Here is a 22,637-nt window from a genome sequence, read left to right on the forward strand (position 1 = left end):
ATGGAAGATCAGACAGAACATTTTTGCACACGGATGGGAATCCTCCTCCAAGACAGACACCAGAAGAGACAGAGAAGGGATGGAGGAAGTCATATCTCTGAGGCCTTGAGAGGAGCCAGAGGGCCTCGGTTTTGAAGCGAGGAGGGAAACCACCTGCTCAGGGAAAGGAAGGGGGTGATGAAGGCAGTTCAATTCTTCTAACCTAGTTTCTCATGGAAGGAAGTGGCAGGCAGGTCAACAGCTGAGCACAGGGAAATGTGATTTGAGGACAATGTTCCAAAGAGGTCTTTCTGAACATGGGAACATGTGCTTCTTGGGAAGCAGAGCAAGATGTGGGAATAAACTTGAAATCCAATCAGTGATTTTTTTTTTTCCTCCAGCAATGTTTAGCTGCTCAGTGCCAGTATGAAGAAGGTGGACAGATGGGTACAGGCAGGGAGGGTTTTTTATAGGTGATTATGAGAAAGAGAAGGGGGAAAAAGAAGGTCAAAGGAGGAAGGGAGAAGCAGAGGGAGAGGGAGAGGAGAGGTGAGAGTTGAGAGTTGAAAGTATTCATGTGTGTGTGTGTGTGTGTGTGTGTGTGTGTGTGTTTTGTCAGTTGTTGGGCTTGAACTCTGGGCCTAGGCGCTGTCCCTCAGCTCTTCAGCTCAAGGTGAGCATGCTACCGCTTGAGCCACAGTGCCACTTCTGGTTTTCTGGCAGGTTAATTAGAGATAAGTGTCTCATAGACTTTCTGCCCAGGCTGGCTTTGAACTGAGCTCCTCAGGTCTCCTGAGTAGCTAGGATTACAGTCGTAAGCCACGGGCACCCGGCTCCACTAGATTCTTCTTCTTCTTCTTCTTTTTTGGTCAGTCGTGGGGCCTGAACTCTGGGTCTGGGCACTGTCCCTGAGCTTTTTTTGCTCAAGGGTATCACTCTACTGCTTAAGCCACAGAAACATTTCCTGCTTTTTCTGTTTATGTGGTACTGAGGAATCAAACCTAGGGCTTCATGCATGCTAGGCAAGAGCTTTACCAGGAAGCCACATTCCCAGCCCTGGCATTTTTTAAAAAGTGAGTGCTGTGAGTGATTGACACTAATTGCAGAGATGGTGTGGTTGTCAAGTGTGAAGAGGTCTAAGGTGTGTGCATGGCAGGGGATGGCAAGAAAAGCTTGAATATCCCAGTAGAGACAATTCCTTAGCCCCTAATAAAGGTTCTGATGCCCAACTTCTGCTCCTCTGATCCCTAGTTCCTGGCTAGAATGTCTGCCATCTTAACAGCCCTGCTCATCTGACCTAGTCTGTCAAAACCTACATATGCTTCATGCCTCAGCTCACCCTCTGATTGCCTCAGCAATCCAAAATCTGCCTTCACTGGGTATTCCAGTCCAGAGTGTTTGTCATCTCCTAAAGAATCATGTGTCTTACCTTTCCACTGGATGGGAAACTAATGGATCCCCTGTCTTGGTCAACTCTGAGCCCTTCTAGCACTGACCTCTTGCTGATACCCTAAGGTTGGATGGATGAACAGACTGGTGGATAGATGGATGGAGAGATACCTAAACAGCTGGCTTGATGTGCAGGGAAAACAGACTACCAACCATCCTTTCTCAGTCAGTCCAGATTATTCCTTTTGTCCTCACCCAGGGTCATCTCTGGACTCACCTCAGTCTCTGTCCTAGAATAGTCCTTGACTCTCTCCACCGCCACAATATTTGATTCCAGGTCTGATATCATTCGGATCATCCAGTTCAGCACGGTTGTTACCTGGCCCAAAGGACTGGATTATGAGAGGGCACTCATCCTACCTGCAGTGGCTTTGGGAAGAGTCCTGTCCTTGATCCTGGAATCCTTTTTACAGGTATATACTACTTGGAGCTCTAAGCAGGGCTGTGTCTCAGGCAATAGCAATGTGACTTAACCAAGGACTGTCTCACTTAGTGTTTCTCCAGTATAAGACTTACCCAGAGCCATCTTGTTAAAATGCAGCTCGTGAGTCTGAAGTGGGACCAGAGAGTTTTCATTCCTAACAAGCTCCCAGAAGATGGCACTGCGGCCAGGCCAGGGGCCACACTTTGCCTACTAAGAAGTCCTGATAGAACCAGGAGCTCTCTCCTGCACCCAGTGAATGTGAATGTTTATTTTAATAAGCTCCCCAGGTGATGCACAAGCCCTGTTAATATTTGAGAAGAAAGGCTGGCCTGTCCTGGTGGACTGGCCTTTTGTGTACCTATGCATTCAAGATCTGAACCATCTAAGGTACCAATGCTGATCATCTGCTTTATAATTACAGTTCTATCCCTCCATGTCAATTCAGGCTGGAATCAAGGTGAACTGCCTGACCTCTAGTCCAGCTTCCAGTCACCTGATCTGTGTAAACATGCCCCACCCTCACAGATACTCCAATCTACAGAATGTAGATGAAATTATATAGTATTTGCATAAAACCTGCTCACATTCTCCTGAATGCTTTAAATCATCTCTAAGTTACTTATAATACTATATACAATGCCCACACTTCATTTGCATGGATTTAGCATACTACACAAGGCATGAAGAATTCAAGTCTTGCTTTTATGGAAGTTTCTGGAATTTTCCCTCCCCCATTTCCATATTCCCCCCACCTCCAGGTATATGGTTAAATCTCAAGGATACAGAACTCATTTAGCTTTCTCTGCAGGCATGTGAACCTGAAGTGCAGTCTAGCCCAAATTTGCCTTAGCTCAGATCTCTGTCAGGTTCACCTACATTAGGTCCAACCAAACATGACCAAGTTCTGTTTGGCCTTTGGGGCTCAGCATCAAGATCCTTTCTCCAGGCTCACACCTGTAATCCTAGCTACTCAGGAGGCATCTGATAATTGCAGTTCAAAGCCAGCCAGACAGGAAAGTCTGTGAGACTCTTATCTCCAATTAACTGCCCAAGTGGTAGAGCTATGCCTCAAGTGGTAGAGCAATAATCTTGAGCAAGAAAAAACTCAGGGACAGTGCCCAGGCCCTAAGTTCAAGTCTCAGTACCAAAAAAAGAAAAAAAAAAGATCATCTCACCCCCACCCACCCCACAGAGCAGGGAAACTGTGAGATTGTGTGTGTATGTGTGCTGGTACTGGGGCTTGAGCTAGGGGCCTGGGCACTGTCTCTGTGCTCTTCTGCTCAAGGCTGGTACTCTACCACTTGGAGCCACAGTGTCACTTCCAGTTTTCTGGTGGTTAGAGATAACAATCTCACAGGTTTTCCTGTCTGGGCTGGCTTTGAACCATGATCCTCAGATCTCAGTCTCTTGTGTAGCCAGGATTACAGGCATGAGCCACTAGCGCTTGGCTCCCTTAGCATTTTTTGCTCAAGGTTGGCACTTAACCACTTTAGCTGCAGCTCCATTTTTGGCTTTTTGGTAATTAATTGGAGATCAGAATCTCACAGACTTCCCTGCAGGGGCTAGTTTCAAATCTCAATCTTTAGATCTTAGTCTACTGAGTAACTAGAATTACAGGCCTGGTTTTCTCTGGGCTCTAATCACATTCTGTACCACCCACCACAGCATGCTTGTCATTTCCCAGCTGATGAGTCTCTCCATGCCTGACAGAGAGCAAAACTGGTGGTTCATCTCCATATTGGGTAGAAAGGGCATTTAGGAGATCCATATGACACTTGCTTGTGGTTCCAATCCCAGAAAGCCTGGGAAGAAGAGAGGGTGGGAAGGTCCTCCATACCTCTAGGGCATAGGACACAGACAGGCCCACCAGCCCTGGGTTCAGGCTGCTTCTCCCAATCACTGCAAACAGCGCGGCAAAGAGCACCACACAGTTCCCCACAAACTCCACATGGATGCCCAGCCACCTGCAAGGGGAGGGGGAGACACCAAACACAGAGGAGGAGGGGGGCAGGAGTTGGAAGGGCCAGGACTCAGAAAATTAAAGGGCTCTCTGCTCCTGGGGGAAAAGTGGAAGAAGACGTCTCACCTGTTGGAGGCGATGTAGGGGTAACAGCTCTTCTGGTTGCTGTCCACCTTGCTATCACTGAGGGCCTTGAAGTCCTGGCTGCGATGGTAGGCTCTGATGACACTGGACCCAGTCACCGTCTCCGAAAAGTGGGAGTAGATGGGTGAGCGGCTGACTGATTCCAGCCGCTTCAGTTGCCGGGATGTGGCCACATAGAAACGCTGACAGGGGATGGGGAAGGGACTCAGCGTCAGAGCCATGGAACCCCCAGCCCAGTCATACCTGTCCTTTGTTCCCATGGGTCTTCCACTGTCCCCATGGCACCTTGCTGCCTTCCCCTACCTCCCTTTAGAGACTTAAGCTCTTGATGTACATTGTATCCTTTCCCTTTGCTCACTGGGCCAGGCTACTTCTTCCACGAAGCCTTCCATGATTCCCTCTTCGCTCCTGTTCCACTCCCATTTAGGCCTGGATCTTAACATTGCTCTTGTCTGGTCTCCAGTGAGATGTCTGGGTCTACCTAGTAGTCCTAGCAAGGTGCTTACACTCCAAATGATTTGAAGCTGCTCCCTCTTAGCTCCCTCAAAAGTGTGGCCCTGGGGCCGGGAAGGTGGCTCAGTGGTAGAGCGCTTGCCTTGCATGTCTGAGGCCCTGGGTTCGATTCCCCAGCACCACATAAGCAAAAAGAAAAAAAGCCAGAAGTGGCGGTGTGGCTCAAGTGGTAGAGCGCTAGCCTTGAGCTGAAGAGCTGAGGGACAGCGCCCAGGCCCAGAGTTCAGGCCCCATGACCGGACCCCCCCCAAAAAAAAAGTGTGGCTCTGCCGCATTTTCCAGCCTCAACATGGGCAGGGCTGCTTAGGAGGCACAGACAGGAGGCTTCCCTGGCCAGCATGGAGCATAACCCCAGTCATGGCCTCCACACCCAGTGGTTGGGCTTCTAGTTACATGGTAGGCTTCTATCATCAACTGACTTCTTCTCTGAGGAGCAAGTCTCTGGTTAGCCATGCCTGTGTGCTGAAACATACAACACATATGCTTACACAGGTATAGAAGAAGAAAAGGACTAAGGGTCCTAAATTGTCAGTGTTTCACTAAAAACCAGACATCAGGAAAAGACCTCAGAGCCAGTCATAGCTTGAGTTGTGTGTATATGTGTGTGTGTGTTGGTACTGGGGTTTGAATTCAGAGCCTGGATGTTGTCCCTCAGCTTTTTTGCTCAAAGCTGGTGCTCTATTACTTGAGTCATAGCCCACTTCTGGCTATGACTCATGGAATTTTCTGTCTGGGCTGGCTTTTTACCATGATTTCCAGATCTCAGTCTCCTGAGAGGTTAGGATTACAGGCGTGAACCACCAGAGCTATGAGTTACACATTTTATTCTCATATCAACACTATGAGGCAGGTTCTAAGAATCTAATTTACAGGTAAGTTAAATTTGTTTCCAGGAAGGGCTGTACTATTCCTAAGGCAGCTGAGCTGTAACATAGCTCCCAGGAGTGCTGAGTCCACATAAAAGTCTGGCTGGATGGTACACCCTCCATGTTAGAGCCCTGTCCTCTTCAGCCCTACCTACTCATAACCACACCCACCTCAGCCCCACCCATGACACATAGCCACGCCCATACAACCTTGCCCACACCTCGGCCCCGCCCATCTAGGTGCATGCCCACCCACTAGAGTACCTGCACAAAGATATAAAATACAACTAGAGGCAGGATGACCACAGAGAACAATGGTGTGCTGGCTATGATGACCACAAGGGTGGAGATGGAACTGTAGAAGGAATTGAGTAGCATGAGGATGGTGGGGGCCAGAGCCTCATCAATGACATGGATGTCCTTAGAGAAGCGATTGAGGATCCGGCCTGATGGTGTTGTATCAAAGAAGGACTGTGGTGAGCGCATCTTGTTGTGCAGCAACGTCTCGTGCAGCAGACGTGCAGCCTGGATACTACCCACCACCATCGTGAAGGCAGACAGCATCACCAGGACTCCTGTTGGGGGAGACACAAGGCAGCTTGTTACCTGGTGGGAGGGGGGGTTAAGGAGAAGAGTCGTGAGTGTATGTGTGTGTATGTGTGTGGGCGCACAGTACTAGGGCTTAAACTCAGGGCTTGGACACTGTCCTTTTGTTTTTTCACTCAGCCCTGCTGCTTTACCACTTGAGCCACACCTCCACTTCCAGCTTTTTGGTTGGAGATAGGAGTCTTTCCTGCCCCAGCTGACTTCAAACTGCAATGCTTAGATCTCAGCCTCCTGAGCAGCAAGGATTATCCTTGTGAGCCACTAGCGCCTGGCTGAGAGCAGATTCTGAGACACGGAATGGCCCTGTGGGTTAAGGAGGCTCTGATGTAGAGGTGGGGTTTAAGGGAACCTGAGAAACAGAGGAAAAGGGATCCCTTTCCAGGCACCTCCATGGGTTCACCTTGCAGAATTCCCAAGGCAGCATAGACTCCAAGCCGCTGGGAGGTATTATTCTGTTTCTCGTCCATTGTAGCCTCATTGGCCCAGTTGCTAAGCCATATGTTGGCCCCAATGGAAGCTGCACTTTGGCCTGCATACAGGAGACAGATAGCCACAGTGGTCCAGAGCCCCACAGCCTTGGCATAATCCAAGAATACATTCAGCTTCACCTGTAATGAAAGACCACGACAGTTGGAGCCAGAGGACATCAGGAGCCCTATGCTGCTGGGATCCCACCGTCAGCTCCAGCCCTGTCCACCCTACTCACAGTGCCAGTCTCTGCCTTCTCCTCCTGGATTAGCACCCCCGTTTCTTTTGTCACTTTTGCCACCTCCTCTGATTGACTCAAGTGTCTCCTGAGTGCAGGCCGGCCCTGACCTTCCCCTTCTGAAGACAAGGCACTCGTCTGTCTGTGGAAGCAGTTGATCAGAGCCAGGCAGGAGGCCTCTGACAGCTCCAGGTCAGAGGCCCAGGATAGGAGTGTCAGGGAGCATGTCCACCTGCACCCTACCTGCTGGGCCTTGGGAGCCCTTGGGAGCTCACCTCATTAATTGCCTCTGGATATCATATACACTGTTATCTGTCATGACTGTGCTGGTGCTGAATGTGTCGTCCATCAGCAGCATCCCATCTGCTCCTTCCAAGGCTGCATCAGGGATGGCATGGGGTGAGGAAAGGCACAGAAGCTGGCTGCTTCCGCTTCAGCCCTCGCGTCCCCCAACCTCCACTTCAGTGAGGAAGCATTAGACAGAATGACAGGATTTCAAAGGACAACTGGAAAGATATGGGTTAGATGACATGAAGAACTTCCTTCCAAGACTAAGAGAATCTGGGAACTTGGGCTCTGACTGAGCCCAGATCCTGTCTTCTGGATGCATGACCTCAGGTATGTTGGAAGGGCTAGAAGTGCAGCTCAAATTGTAGAAGGGTGGCCTTGATCAAACTCAAGGCCCCTGAGATCAATCCCAGCACTACAAAAAAAAAATCAATCCAAACAATACAAAACAAAACCTCTGGAAAATATCAAGGAAAGACGCTAAGTGCCGGTGGCTCACACCTGTAATCCTAACTACCCAGGAGGCTGAGATCTGAGGATTAAGGTTTGGAGCCAGCCTGGGTAGAGAAGCTCATGAGACTCTCATCTCCAATTAAGCACCACTTCTGCAAAAAATCCAGCAGTAGAACTGTGGCTCAAGTGGTACAGCACTAGCCTTGAGCAATAAAGCTCAGGGACAGCACCTGGTCTGAGTTCAAGCCCCATGACTGGCACAAAAGAAAGAGAGAAAGAGAGAGGAGAGAGAGAGAAAGAGAAAAGAAAACCTTATAAAGACTTTAGACAGGCATGAAAAATGGGTCACTTATGGCATCGCTCTGAGGATAGAGGGAAAAATGTGTCAGTTTAGCAAGGAGCATAGACTGCACTTGACCGATGTTTAAGGCAGATGGCTGCACATACAGAAATAGGGGTGCTGGGTCATCTGTCTGTTATTGGATCAAGCCTGTAATCCTAGCTACTCAAGAGATTGAAATCTGAGGATTGCTCTTTGAAGCCACTCTGGGCAGCAAAAGCCTCAAGACTCGTATCTCCAATTAACCAGCAAAAAGCCAGAAGTGGAGCTGTGGCTCAAGTGGTGGAGTGCTGCCTTGAACAAAAACAGCTAAGCAAGAGCTCAAGATCCTGAGTTCAAGCTCCGGTACCAGCACAACAAAGAAGAGGAGGAGGAGAAGGAAGAGGAGGAGGAAGAAGAAGGAAGAAGAGGCAGGAAAGTCCTGGGAGTCAAACCAGATTGTGGAGTTTTGGAGGTCAGACTGTGCAACAAGTTGGGAAGCAGGGCAGTCTGGGATGCCTGAGACTTTGGTTGGCTTGCTGGTACCTCTCAGTATCCGACACCATGCCCGGACATAGTCATTGTTCAATAAGTCTTGGTTGGTAGGTAAATGATTTGGCCAAGTACTTGTACACTTGCTAAAGAATTCCCCTAGAAAACACCTTTGCCACATACTCTGGGCCTGAATCCAGAGTATCTGTGCAAAAGTGCACAGATGGGAAGACTATGACTGATACTCTGGGGGCTGAAGTTGGGAGGGTATGGGAATTGGGAGGACCAGGGGTGGTGGGTCCCAATGTTGCTACCTTCCAGGGACTTCTGATCCTCATCTGGCACATAGTTGTGGAGGAAGTTGGCAAAGGAACCATCATGCTGTAGTAGGGCTGAGTAGTGTCCCATCTCAGACACCTTTCCGTCAGCTAGTACTATGATGGCGTCTGTCTGGGGCAGAAAGCTGATGCCATGCGTTACCAGCACCCGAGTCTGCAGAGAAGGCACCGGGTTCTCAGACCCACCAACCCTGGCACACACCCAAATAGACACCGTGAGGAGTGAGCATGAGGCACTGTGCCAGGAACACTTACACCATGCACATCCTGCTCAAGACCTCGGGGGTATGGTGCTCCCCGTGGGTGTCCCCTGGACCTAACCCCTACTCATGCTTCTCAGGCCTCTATACCTCCTGGGCTCACCCAACCTCCTCAGCCTCTCATGGCCTCACCTTGCCTGCCAGCACACCCTGTGGCCCAATCACTTGATCAAAGATATGTTTGGCCACATGAGAGTCCACAGCTGACAGTGGGTCATCCAGGAGAAAAACATCAGCGTCACTATAAACAGCTCGGGCCAGACTGATCCTCTGCCGCTGGCCTCCAGACAAGTTAATACCCTGGAAGGAGGAAGCATTAGGGAAGTGGGTACTGGGTGGAAGGGATCAGATTCCTGTTTTGGAGACAGGTTCTCACTCCCTGCCTGGGCATGTGCCTGGAAACATCTGCCTATGTTAGGCTTCCTAGTGGCTCAATAACAGACGTGAACTACCATATCCAGTTCTTCGACCTTTGAGCTGAACTTTCCTGAGCTTTTTCTGAACTTTCTTGCCCTGGCTAGTCTTGAACCTTGATCCCAAACAATCCCAGCTTTCAAAGTAGCTAAGATTGCAGGTATGAAGCCTGGAGGCTTCAGAACATTTTATGGCTCCTACTCTTTATGAGTTGGCTTCCCTCAGAAATGATCTATTTCCCCTGGTACAGAGCTGGGCATGATACTACATGTGTGTGTTGAGAGAAGGGATGAGTGAAGGAGTGTTTGGATCTGGGCTGGGCTGAATTGGGCAGCTTACACATACTGGTCCGAGACATGGAAAGAGACATGTACCTTCTCTCCAATCTCTGTCTGGTCCCCACCAGGTAGCATCTCCAGATCAGCTAGCAGGGCACATGTCTCCAATGCCCGTTGGTAGCGTTTAGGATCCAGGGCTCGGCCAAACAGCACATTTTCCTGAAGTGTGCAATTCTGGATCCATGCCTGCTGGGGCACGTAGGCTACGGAGCCCTGGTCACAGAAGGTTGCCTCAGACTTTGCCCCAGGCTGTCAAGCCTTATGCCCTTCTTGGAAGCCCTTATGTCTCTCACCTTCACACACACCATGCCTTCCAGCTTTTCCATCTCTCCCAGCAGGGCAGACACCAAAGAGGACTTCCCACAGCCCACAGGCCCCACCACAGCCACTAGTGCCCCTTTCAGGACCTGCATGTCTAGACTGAAAGCAAGAAGCCCCAGTCAGAGTCAGGGATCATGTTTGGTCCCCAGCCCTCTCCTCCCATCCAGAAACCACCCAGGCAAATGGAGGCTCTTCTTGTGCTTCCCGTCAAAGAAAGGGAAGAGAAAGGAGGCTGCTGCCATTGATCTGATCTTCCTTCTACTCTGGGCAGCTGAGTAGGGAACAGGGGAAGCTGGTACCTGTGCAGGGTGGGGGGCAGGTCCTGTGCCCAGGTGAAGGTGCCCCTGTGTATGGTAATGGCGTAGCCTAGGAGGACAAAGGTGTTGAGGGTCAGGGAGCCCAAAGGGTGGAGAAACAAGCAGGGGGGTCTGAGGGAAAAAGGGCAGAGGAGGAGGATGAGGGAAGGGGGTCCCCAGGAGGGAAAGTTATGAGGAGCCCTGGCCGGGGGGCAGAGGAGGAAGAGGATGCAGAAGAGGGAGAAAGGAGGGGTCATGGAACTGAAAAAGACACCAAAGAAGAAAAGGAGTCCCCCCCCCCAAAACCTAGAAAGTGTGGAAAAGGAATATTCTAGAGTAAGGGCAGGGCCAGGTCAGAGCTGGTAGAGGCGGTCTGGACCTGGGGAGATGTTCTTTCTCTCCACGCACTGTGGGTCAAGTTCATCTTGGTTCAGGAAATTCTGGATCCGTTTCAGAGACACGCTGGTCTGCAAAGGGCATGCATCCAAGAGGCCATTTCTCACCTCCCGCCCCTCCTATCCTTCACACCCAACTTCCTGGGCTAGCCAGGGCCCATTTGCTAGTGCTAGGTTCCCTCCCAACCATGTCTTTCATGGCTCCCACTGCCCAAAGATCACATCTAGATTGGTCAGAGGAAGCTGTGGCCACACTCAGATACCATTTGATCAGTGGCCCTCCCTGACTTCAGGCTCTTCTCTGATTATTGATCCTTGATTGACCTCAACCTGACTCCAGAGGAGTCTAGCTCTGCCGGGGCATAATTACCTGAGTCAGGTTGCTGATTAACAGGGGCAAATAATTGAGGGGGTTCTTTAAGATGTTGAACAAGGACACAGACACAAAGGCCTTCTCAGCATCCAGCACGTTGTTTGGGTCCACACACACGTACACCCCGAGCGTGATCAGGGTCACCTGAGCAGCATGGAGGTAGATATCAATGTGGAGTCTGCTGGGCCCAAGCCACACAGGGACCCTGGGCTGATGAATCAGGAGGCCAGAACCTAGTACCAGTGGAAAGCCTTACCAGGAAGGGGGTGCAGACAAGGATGAAAGTATTTATGGCCTGCAGGTAGGCAGTCTTGCCCAGCACCTGGAGTTCACTTTGCCTGATGCCTTCCACCAGCTCCAAGAAGCTGGGTTCCCAGGCATACAGCTTCAGCACCTTGATGCCACCCAGGATCTCGCTCATCACCTTGATTCGAGAGTCCTTGAGCTTCATTTGCTCCACCTGTGCCATGGGAAATCAAGGGAGAGAAGGGGAGAGAGAGAGAGAGAGAGAAGGGGAGACCTGCTCCCCTCTTCAGACTCCCAACCTGGGAGGCTCACCCCTCCATACAACCTCATCCACTATAGACAGTCCACACCATTCTGTGTTTTCCTGCCTCTCTATCTGGTCTGGAATGCCAGCCCCCTACCCATGTCCTCAGCCTGAGAAATCCAGCTCTATCTTCTGCACTACAGTCATTGGTCTTCCAATTGCCTGCATCCTGTAAGTTGCTGCCTGGCACCAGTGGCTCTCGCCTATAATCCTAACTACTCAGGACACAGATCTGAAGATCCCTGTTCAAGGCCAACCTTGGGCAGAAAAGTCTATGAGACTCTGGTCTCCAACTAACCAGCAAAAAGCCAGAAGTAGAGGCCTGGCTCAAGTAGTAGAGCCTCAGCCTTGAATGAAAAAGCCAACTAAGAGCATGAGACCCTGAGTTCAAACTCTAGTTTGGCCATAAAAATGAATAAATAAAAACTAAAGCAAATTACTCTCTCCTTTCATCCCTATCACCATCCTTCTGTAATGCTCCCATCCCCCATTAGACCACGAATTTCCTAAGGGTGCGAATTGTTTATTTAGCTGTTCCAACCCTAATCCAAGGTCTGGCATACCAAATTAATTTATCCATTCAACCCTTACTATGTGCCAGGCTATGTAGCAGATGGAGAATACTGGTAAGCAATGCAGACAAGGCCCTAACTATCTATTATACAATCAGCAATGTGATGGCAAAAAGCAGATAAGAAGAAGCAATTATCCAAGTAAATGCTTAACTATAAACCAGTGTGTACATTGTAAAGGGAACTAACAGGTTTCTGTGGGAGGCTAGAGGCAGGGGAACTAACTTAGCCTGTGTAACCAGGGTGGGTTTCTGGAGGAAGTGATGTTTATGCTGAGCAGGGCAGGGAGTGAAAAGTGTCTCAGGCAGAGGAACTATGTGAAAAGTGTCCCAGCCCAGAGTTAGTACTCAGAAGATAAACAGGAAGATTAGCCTGGCTGAGATTTAGCCATACCACAGAAACAAGAGAGAACCTGGTGAGGTGTCTTCAGGGATCTTTTCTTTTACGTGCAATAGGAAGCTTTTGAGGACTTCAGCAAGTGTAAAAAAAATGGTCATTTAGTCCATTAGGCTAGCTAAGCTTAGTCCCGCACAGGAGGAAAGTTCTTTTGTCTTTTCTTTCTGAGACAAGATCTAGGATGTAGTCCAGATTGGCCTTGAACCTGATGTCCTGCCGCAGCCTCGGATTACAGGTGTGCAGGTATACATCACCATGCCTGATTGAAAAAGTTCTTGTTAGTTCAAGTTCAGGTCTAACTGCCTGACTCTGGACTGCCGTAATCTCTCTAGGCTTTGGTACCTCAGGTACAGAATGTGAATGTCACTAAACCCCCCTCAAGGTGGTAAGGACAGAAAGAGCTAAGGTTTGTGCAAGTGATCTATGGCTATCCACACTCAGTAAAAGGGAGTCAAGACATCCTGGGGTTGTGAGCACCCATTCCTGGCCCCTGGCCCCGGTGCTCTAGGAAGGAGTGTGCACCCACCTGCAAGGCCCGCATCTTCACCGCCACAGCTGAATTGAATGGAATCAGCAAGACCATGAGAGCCACTCCTGCCAGGACAGAGGGACCCAGGATCTGAGGAGGCATGGGGTGAGAGAGAAGCCATAAGATAGACAGACAGATCACCAAGGTCTACAGAGTCTTGCTGACCTGAGATGTGATGGACCGGCGGCAAAAGACAGTGAGCCACACAGACAGACAAGCCAGAATGGCCACGATATGGGCAGAAGCAGCCAGCTATCATAGTTGCAACAGATGGGCAAATGTCAGACATAGAAGGCTGTCTAGACGCCCAGGAAGGACAATGCAAACAGACAATGACAGACAGAGCCATGGCCACCCTGCCTCCAAGTCTCCTAGGGGATAGATCTCAGCACAGAGTTGGGAAATCTCAGCCGTGAACACCAGCAGTCCCAAAGCCCCACGGTGCCTAGAAAAGCTCTCCTGTGCATTGCACAGTCTCTTTGCCAGCTCAGACCAGAGGAAGGGGTCAGGATTCAGGAGTCACCTGCCAGAGGAAGTAGATGGCTAGGATGATCTGCAGGGGTGCTGACCATATCAGGTGGAGAAAGGGGAATAGGTCCATGAAACGCTGGGCGTCCACTGACATCAGATTGACCATTTCTCCCACGGTAGACTTCCGTCTGACTGAACTGGTGATGACCAGTGCCTGTGGGAAGACAGAAGGGGATGGACTGCTCCCTGACCCTCTCCTAAGCTTCCCAGACTCAGCTTCTCCCTATATTCGGCTCCAGCTGACCTTCCTGTAGATGATGCCTATGATCGCTGTGCGTAATCTCAAGGCAGTCACAAAGATGCAGTGGTAATACTGGTGTAGGATCAGCGTCTGCATCATGGAACTCATGAACATCAGTCCGGCCAGCAGGAAGCCCCACCAGGTGGGGGCCTCAGTATTAGAGATGAACCTGATCAATACGCTGACGAGGAGAAACAAAGCATGAGGGAAGGTGCTTGCTTTCCCAGGCTGCTCTTTTTGCAGGTATGCTCTGCTTACCCCACCCGGGCCCCTGCCTCTGAAATCTCTCAGGTGGATGATGGTGCTACACAGCCGCACTTGGGCCAGGCTGTCAACTCAGTGCGGATCACCATCTCGCTGGGAGCCAGTGGCTCACACCTGTAATCCTCCCTCAGGAGGCTGAGATCTGAAGATCACAGTTTGAAGCCAGGGAGGGCAGTAAAGCTGTGAGACTCTTATCTCCAATTAACTACAAAAAAAAAGCCATAAGTAGAACTGTTGCACAGAAGCTTAGGGACAGCCCCCAAGACCCTGAGTTCAAGTCCTGGACTTGCATGTGCGCATGTGCATGTACACACACACACACACACACACACACACAGAGAGGAGGCAGAGATCTAAGTGCTGCATTTACAGGTAAGCAACACCAAGGGCTGCTAGCATCTACCAGAAGTTAAGAGAGGCACAAGGCAGGGGCCAGAGATGGAGCCTCTGGGAAAAACCAACCCTGTCAGCCTTTTGGTCTTTGGGCTCTGATTTCCATAACTAAGGGAATAAAATTCTGGCATTTCAAGTTACTCACATTGTAATTTGTTAGGGAACTCTGCAAATAATCTCTCTCTCTTTATCTAGACTTTCATGTCCCTGTCTGCCTTGCAGTCCTCACTGCTCCTAGACCCTTCCTTTCTGTCCCAGCCTCCATTCTTACCAAGCTTATTCTGCCACTTTACATTGCCTCTGATGGGTTTAGTTTGCTGACTTCTTATTTTCTTCCTTGCTTCATTTGCTCTGTTTTAGTAGCATTGGGGTTTGAACCCAGATCTTTACCGCTTGCTAGACAGGCACTTGAACACTGAGCCATGCCAGGATCTTACTCTGTAACCTAGGCTACCCTCAGACTCATGGAGGTAATCAGGAGGATGCTGCCTGTGCGATTTCTAAGTATGTACCACTATGTCTAGCTTAATCCTCTCCTCTCCTCTGTGTTTTCCCTACCTCTTCTCTCCTCTCCTTTTCCTTCCTCTCATTTTTTCTTCTTTCCTTTCCCTCTCTTCCCTCCCCTCCTCTCTTCCTTCCTTGTTTCCTTTTCACAGTGCTGAGGATCAGACCCAGAGCCTTACCCACCTGCTAGGCAAGTACTCTACTACTGAGCCTCATCTCAGGCCTTCAGCAACTGGAGACTGGTCCTTCCTCAGGACACTTTCTCTATACTCTGCCCTGTGTTCAAGGTTTTGTCTTCAGTTCTGGCAAGTAAGGGAGAGTGCATCCAGTGCCCACCCCTTACCTACCAGAACTCCTAGAGCTCTGCTAGGGTCCTCTGACCAATCCCTCATTGTTCAGGATAGCTGAATCCCAAATGTGGGACCCTGGGCTTCCACTTGATAGAAATCTGAGGGTCCATGAGTGCCTCTGGACATGGCCAGCATTTTGGCTCACCATTTTGCTCAGCTGCTCTTCCCTTTGAACTCATCATTCAAGGAAAAGCCCATTGTCCTTCAGTTACCTAGGCCAGAACCATGCTGCCCTGACTCCTTTTTCTTTTTCCTGGGACACACCCATCTCCAGATGAACTGCTGAATTGTTCTCTCCATTCCTGGCCTGCGTTCACATCTAACCTAACATTCCACCTGGTCACCCTGCCCTACATCTTCTACCCTGCTGGCAGTGCTACCGTTCTGAAATGCAAACCAGATGCCCCTCCCTGGCTTCCAGTCCTTCAAAGCCAGCCTTACCTGTCCCTCCCCTTATCTCCCACCCCTCCCTTTGGTGTCCTTTCCCCCTTCAGGTCCTGAGTCATGCTGGGACCTCACCTTCCTCTCCTCCCTCACGTCATTTGTCTCCCTGAGCTGGCAAGTGTCTCTATTTCCCAGGCCAGCTTCCTGGCCCTTCCAACAGGGTTTTCCACGCACCTGGTACACCTTCAATTTGAATTGAATTCCTGGTGGTTTCTCCCCCAGGATCTCAAGGCCATATCTTATGATCTCAGCATCCTTTTCCTCTATCTCTATTCTGGATCCCTAGGGGGCTCCAGGTGTGTTTGCTGAACTAATGAAGTACACATGGACCAGCAAGCGCTCGGAGGTTCGACTGCTGGGCAGCTCTCCATGCCCCCTATCATTTGAGAGCACCTTCAGTCCACCCAAACCTCTGGTGTGACAGATGCCAGAGACTGATGGTGGGAGGACGTACCATAGCTGGAATTCAGAGCCCTGGACTCCGATGTGATTCGTTTTGTCATTTGTGCCTTTGACTGACTTGCTTTGCCCCTCTGTATATCTGCTTTCTTAGCTATAAAGTGTGGGTCAGGGCATCTCCCTAAAAAACACTTTAGGAAAATGCCTGGAAAAGTTTGAAGAGAAGTTGATGGGTAACACATCCATCCACCATAGTGCCTAGGGCACAGAATGCACCCAAGAATGAATGGGAAAACTGAGGTACAGAGGCAATGCCCACTTGCCAAGGGCCACACAGAAAGTAGAGATGGCCTCTTCAGTTCAGGGCCTGGGATTCTCTTCACTTGATATTGATCCTTTCCTGGACTTAACCCTCTGCCCAAGGAGGGGCTGCAGTTAGAGGGAATGTGGTGAGACCTGAGCAGCTGTGGATTGACAAAGTTGAGCAGGTCCTGGATCAGCTTGAAGCAGCCGCTGATGATGAGGCTAGAGGTGAAGGCAGTCAGCATGGCTCGCAGGAAGGAGGGTTCTCGTGATTTGGGGGGGCTCCCTAGCAGTGCTTCATCCTCAAGGGGGCCTTTCTTCCCAAATGTCGCTGAGGCTTTGGGTCTGGTGGGGGGAGAAAGAGACAGTGGGTGGAAATGGTATCTGGGCCACAGAAGGCCATGGAGCAGGCCAAGCTGGACAAGAGGAGGAGAGGAGATGTTTCCTTGGCCAGCCCCCAGCAAGATGCTGAGATAGAAAGGGAGATTCTGTCTAGTATCTGGGCAGCTGAATGTTGAGTGAGTAGAGGTAGCATTAGGGGGACCGAGAGGGAGTACATCAGGCAGCTGGGGGGAGGGTCCCAAAAGCCTCCCAGAGCTCCAAGTTGTGTAAGCCCAGATACTGCTAACCAAGCCAAGTCATGCTTCCTCTAATGGCTAGTGGCTGTCAGGGACTTCAGACTGAACACGGACTTCCCCAATCCCAGGTTATGGGTAGGAGAGAAAAAGAATCAGTCCTGGAGGCAGAAATGGAAGAGGATGGAGGACTCTAGGCTCCAGATCTCTTTGCTGGGAAGTTGGCTGGGCATGGATCCTTGATGAGAGGCTGCCAGTGACGAGGCCCCTCTGCTGAATGGTCCTCTCTCCCAGGCCCTGCATCCAGACGTGAGACAGAACTTAGAGGGCCTGGCCCTTGGAATCTACCCTTTAAAGTCGAGCAGGGTGGAGTGAAGGTAAGAGCAGGACTTCTAGGCCAGGCAGTTGGGTTCTGACTCCGCCACACCAACGGGGAGACCCTAAGCCTCAATGTCCCCCCCCCATAATGGGATACTAGAACAGACACTATAGAACTGTTGAGAGCTGGAAGGAGATGATCTACATGCTAAGGGCACTACCTAGGAGAGAAGACATACTAGCCATCCTCCTCTCTCTGTGGAGCTGAGTGGACAGGCCCTACCCAGCCCCACCCTTCTACTCCAGGCTTCCAGAACAGCCCCAGTCTTGCTCTTCTCCCCACCCCCACATACAATAATCCCAGCTTTACCAGGGACAAAAGAAGCTCTGGGGCATGAGAAGGAGCAGGACTGCTAGAGAGCAGGGGCAAGGGGTGGGTGGGGGGAACTCACCCCGTTACTTGCTTCTTTTGTTTCTGCCATGCTTCTAGCAGCCGCTGTACCACTATCTGGGAGGTGTCATCACTGTTCAGGGACCAGAGGTCCTGCTCCTCCAGGGGCTGTCGGTAGCCCAGGATGGCTAGCCTGGGTAGGTGGCCACACGCAAGGTCAGAGTTTAGCAGCCTGGAGCTGGAACCAGTGTCTCCAAAAAAGGGGGTAGGGATGGGGTTTCTCTCAGTCACAGTCATTCTCACCGTGAACAAGCAGCAGGCGGTTACAAGTCCTATCTCTCCTCTCCCCACCCCCTCCTCAGATGCCCCATAGCAGGTGCAGATAAACAAGGCTCAGGTGCTGAAATCCACCAGGGAAGAGGCAGGGGCACATTCAGTGCAGCCTCAGGTGCTGCCCCGAAGACACGTGTTTAATGAGTTGTCACTCAGGTCACAGATACAATTATCCCTGCTCAAGCCATTCTGAGGAGCAGCCAAGGAGATGACAAGCTGCAGGCTTATCCCAGACGGAAGAACTCAGAACTAATTATGGTCTCCATCCAGCCCCTTGGGCCTGTCCCCACGGCCTGACAGATGCAAGGCTGGCTTGAAGCCTGGAAGCTGGGCTGGGCCAGGCCCCTTGCCTCTATTGCCCCAGCCTAAACAGCCATGTGTGCCTACCCTGCCCTGTTGCTTGCCCACTGAGACAGGGGTACCAGGGAGCAGCCAGCCAAGTTACCTCCTGGCTTGCCTCCCTTCCTTCCTCCTTCCCTCTCCTCTCTTCTCTTCTCTTTCCCCAGCCTGGAGGAAAAGCCAACTCACTTTGTAAACCACCAGAAAAACAGGCAGGAGAGGAAACCAGCACTGGCCTCTGGACAGGGGTTCTAGGAGGTAAGAGGACAGGAAAGAGGAATCAGGATGGTTACCCACCTCTCAAAGCTCATTCACCACAGGAAGGGAAAGTGGCATCTCCCTGTTTGGAAGAGATGAGCAGGGATGGGGCTGCTGTATACCAGTTGTGCTGGGGAGCTGGAGGGCCTCCCTCCCCTCCATGGCAAACTCACAGGGTCATCATTCCCTTGGGAGAAGAGTGGTGACTTCTCCCTGAAGCAGGACATGATGAGGGCGCAGAGCACCAGGGCAAAGTAGATGTAGAAGGTGGCGAAGCGGAAGGGGTCTGAGATCTTGCCCTGGAGAGAGTGGAGAGGGTGTCAGAAGTCCCCAGGAAGCCTGGCCACTGTAGCCCTGGCCTTGGGGAGACACTGGGGGTGGAGGAGTGGGGTCGGACCAGGCTCTTTGGCGTAGAATGCAGCCTCAGGGTACCTGTCCCTAACTCAAAGGATTCTGAGAGGCAGGGAAAGATGATGGGGTTGGGAATCTGGTGGAGGACTTGCCCTGGGCCAGACATTATGCTAGCGGTTTACTTAGGTCATCTTGCCTAACAGAACAACCCACAGCCAGGACAGCTTCTGACACTTGTGAAGGGCATCTTGCCTAAGATTCCACAGAGGATCACTGTACAGTGCAGAGCCTGTGTTCCTAGATTTTCCCCTGAGAGGGAATAAAATGGAGGGGGGGGGCGTGCCAAATCCCCATACCCCACATCCCTTACCTCTGCTATGGCTGAAAGGATCTTGGAGCGGAAGGGGATGATGGCACAGATGACACACAGGAACCAGAAGATGATGAGGACCCCAGAGGACTGCACCCCCCGCAGCCTCTCATACTGGATCAACAAGGTGGCCAGCAGCTGTGCAGGGAGGGCAAGGGGGCACTAGGAGAGCGCACGCATATCTGGACCTGCCTCCATCCCTCCCACCCTACATGGCCAGATGTTCCTGAGGGCACCCCATCCTCTTCCAACTCCCAGGTATCTAGCCTTCCTCCTCAGAGCCACCCAACACAGTCCACACCTCATGGAGGCTTCCTTACGCAGCCTCTTGGGCCCCACACTGACCATGGTGATCCCCACCACTAGGGGTGTGACAAAGAAGACAGGAGCAGGGGCCCTGCCATGGATCAGGCCGTGGAAGGAGTAGAAGAGGTCTGCCCATGAGACACACCACAGCAGGACACCCAAGGCCTAGGAACAGAGCAAACAGTGACGTCTCCATCCCTGAGGCAGACACGGTCCCTGCTAGGGAAAGAAGTTTGCTGCAGTCACAAAAGCCAACTAGACTTGGGCCTAGGTCTGGGTGCTGGGAGCAGTACCGGCCATAAGCTTTTTGGGCATGGGGGTAGGGGTGGGATTTCCACTGTTGCTGAACTTGTTGGAATCTTCCCAGGCAGGGGAGTAGCTCAGCTGGCTGCAGGCCCTGTTAGACAGACTCCTGGCCAAAGCTGCAGGGTAGGTAAGTCTGGGGATCTGGTTTAACCAATGGGGTGAGGGGTCCTGGCAGGCAGGCAAGGCTTCATTAAAAATAGAATCCCAGTAAGGCTCTGGTGGCTCACATCTGTAATCCTAGCTACTCAGGAGGCTGAGCTCTGAGGATCACAGTTCAAAGCTAGCCCAGGCAAGGAAAGTCTGTGAGATTCCTATCTCTAATATACTATTCAGAAAAAGCTGGAAGTGGGGCTGTGGCTCTGTAGTACACCACTAGCCTTGAAAAAAAGAAGCTCAGGGACAGCACCAGAACCTGAGTTCAAGCCTTCGGATTGTTAAATACACACACACACAGACACAAACACACACACACACGCGCACACACACACACACACACACACACACACACACACACACACACACCCCAGAATCCAGCCCTACCCAAAGGACAGCCCTGAGCTTCTGACCGTCTTAAGCCTGGAGAGGTGGGAGAGGATGATGTAGCCTTGACTGTGGTGTTTCAAGTAGAACAGGTAGCAGGGCAGGGCCACCCATAGGTAGATGCAGGGGGTCCAGGCTAGCAAGGAGTTCTGGAAGCAGGGAGTGAGGTCTGGGTTGTCCGTGTACACAGATAGGTTGGAATCCTGGGGACAGAGAGGACAATTGGTCAGTGACAGTTTCCTGGGGGCCTGGACTATCCCCCAGGGAGGTAGCTGGACTGGAGAGCTGATCCATCCATCATGGATGGGAGTGAGGTTGTGGGTAGACAAGGATGAGAAGGCTGACAAGCAGAAGCTGCCCTTCTTGGGCAAGCTGTGGCTTTCATTTCTGCCATACTTTCTCTCTTTAATTGAGGTATAATTTGAGCATTATGAACTGTACTCATTTGCAGCATACAATTCAATGAGTTTGGCAGTTGCACAACCCATACAACCACGGCCCCAATAATGATACAGATTTCCATCCTGCTACAAATTTCCTGGTGTACCTTGGCTCTCTACCCCCCAGCCTGATTGCTTTCAGTCATTCAAGATTCCTATCTTTTCTTTTTTATGGAAAAAATTACAAAAATTCTATTAAAGTACCATGTACCTAGTTCCACAGCCTTCTTCCTCTCTAGGCCTCTCTAGGGGGATGGGAAAGAAAGTTTCCCTGGGCCTTCGTTATCTTTAAGATGGGTGTTAGTTTCAAACAAGGAGACAAGGACAGATTTTTTGCAAATTGCAAAGTCTAAGCCTCTCTGTCCAGGCAAGACTATTCTGCTTCAAGCTCTGAAAATCTGTCCTGAGAAAATTGCTCTGTATCAGCTATATTACATGCCTTGGTTACTATGACTACACCTAGAAAAAGTACTTTGGGACCAGGAACCATGGGTGGCTTACACCTGTAATCCTAGCTACTTAGAGGCTGAGATCTGGGGATCAAAGTTCAAAGCCAGCCCAGGCTGGGCACTGGTGGCTCATGTCTGTAATCCTAGCTACTCAAGAGGCTTGGGATCTGAGGATCAAGGTTCAAAGACAGTCCAGGCAGGAAAGTCCATGAGACTGGTATCTCCAATTAATCACCAGAAAACTGGAAGTGGTATTATGGCTCAAGAGGTAGAGTGCTCACCTTGACCTGAAGAGCTTAGGGACAGAGTCCAGGCCCAGAGTTCAAGCCCCACAACAGACAAAAAAAAAAAAAAGAAAGAAAAGCTAGCCACAACAGTATGAGAGATTCTATTTCCAATTAACCAGTAAAAACACAGGCTGATGTGGCTCAGGTGGTAGAACAATAGTTAGGCAAGCTAAAGGTCCTTTTGGAAAGAAATGTGGTAATACAGTTATTCATGTTTTACTGAGATTGTTTCCTCTGAGACCAACAATGTACTAATTTTTTTAGATATTCTTTACAAGAAGCTCAGAAAATATAAACAAATAACAAGAAAAAAATGACTCACAACCCTATCTACAGAGAGACAAACACTGCCTGAGGATACAACCACCTACCTTTTAACTGCCAATTTCAACAATTACCATGTAAAGTTTTTATCCAAGTTACACATAAATATGGCTTTTTCTTATTTCTGTTTCTCTGAAAGTGTGCTTTGGTTTCTACTATTTGAATTGGAGTTTTCTCCCCAAAACAGGGTAGTTCTAGAGGGTTAGCCAACAGTGGTTTCCAATCCATTGGGGCCAAACAGGGCTCGACAATTGTTAGGCCAAATAGGAACCTGATCATTTAGGAAAGACCTCACCCCCAAATAGCAGAATCTGGAGGCCTTTTCTCGTGGTCTGATTTGGCAATAAAGTTAGTGGCTAAATCCTTCTGTGTACGTACAAACTTTTTTTTTTTGGGTCAGTCATGGGGCTTGAACTCTGGGTCTGGGCGCTGTCCCTCAGCTCTTCAGCTCAAGGCTAGAGCTCTACCACTTGAGCCACAGCGCCGCTTCTGGTTTTCTGAGTGGTTTATTGGAGATGAGAGTCTCACGGACTTTCCTGTCCAGGCTGGCTTTGAACTGCGATCCTCAGATCTCAGCCTTCTGAGTAGCTAGGATCACAGGCATGAGCCACCGGTGCATGGGGTCCGGTCGTGGGGCCTG

At 50.5% G+C, this 22,637-nt stretch overlaps 1 protein-coding gene across 4 annotated transcripts in view; it reads right to left on the bottom strand.

Moving 5' to 3' along the window:
• Positions 1-22,637, bottom strand: part of Abcc3 (ATP-binding cassette, sub-family C (CFTR/MRP), member 3) — a 43,802-nt gene that overhangs the window by 8,179 nt on the left and 12,986 nt on the right. The window contains exons 2-26 of one of the 4 annotated variants that reach the window (XM_013037936.1): positions 20,524-20,700; positions 19,691-19,816; positions 19,346-19,483; positions 18,798-18,923; positions 18,556-18,617; positions 17,756-17,887; positions 16,564-16,755; positions 13,757-13,934; positions 13,505-13,666; positions 12,979-13,071; positions 11,191-11,394; positions 10,932-11,078; positions 10,546-10,633; positions 10,170-10,236; positions 9,843-9,969; positions 9,586-9,762; positions 8,930-9,097; positions 8,514-8,691; positions 6,923-7,025; positions 6,648-6,789; positions 6,342-6,549; positions 5,600-5,910; positions 3,939-4,138; positions 3,690-3,816; positions 1,646-1,747 (exon numbers count right to left, since the gene is read on the bottom strand). In XM_013037936.1, the coding sequence (XP_012893390.1) occupies positions 1,646-1,747; positions 3,690-3,816; positions 3,939-4,138; positions 5,600-5,910; positions 6,342-6,549; positions 6,648-6,789; positions 6,923-7,025; positions 8,514-8,691; positions 8,930-9,097; positions 9,586-9,762; positions 9,843-9,969; positions 10,170-10,236; positions 10,546-10,633; positions 10,932-11,078; positions 11,191-11,394; positions 12,979-13,071; positions 13,505-13,666; positions 13,757-13,934; positions 16,564-16,755; positions 17,756-17,887; positions 18,556-18,617; positions 18,798-18,923; positions 19,346-19,483; positions 19,691-19,816; positions 20,524-20,700 (3,735 nt within the window). Of the gene's footprint in view, positions 1-1,645; positions 1,748-3,689; positions 3,817-3,938; positions 4,139-5,599; positions 5,911-6,341; positions 6,550-6,647; positions 6,790-6,922; positions 7,026-8,513; positions 8,692-8,929; positions 9,098-9,585; positions 9,763-9,842; positions 9,970-10,169; positions 10,237-10,545; positions 10,634-10,931; positions 11,079-11,190; positions 11,395-12,978; positions 13,072-13,504; positions 13,667-13,756; positions 13,935-16,563; positions 16,756-17,755; positions 17,888-18,555; positions 18,618-18,797; positions 18,924-19,157; positions 19,508-19,690; positions 19,817-20,523; positions 20,701-22,637 lie in introns of those variants that run through there. The other 3 variants (XM_013037937.1, XM_013037935.1, XM_013037938.1) reach the window with 3 other exon arrangements.

This window comes from Dipodomys ordii, unplaced genomic scaffold (assembly GCF_000151885.1).
Source record: "Dipodomys ordii isolate 6190 unplaced genomic scaffold, Dord_2.0 Scaffold7, whole genome shotgun sequence".
Lineage (NCBI taxonomy): Eukaryota > Metazoa > Chordata > Mammalia > Rodentia > Heteromyidae > Dipodomys > Dipodomys ordii.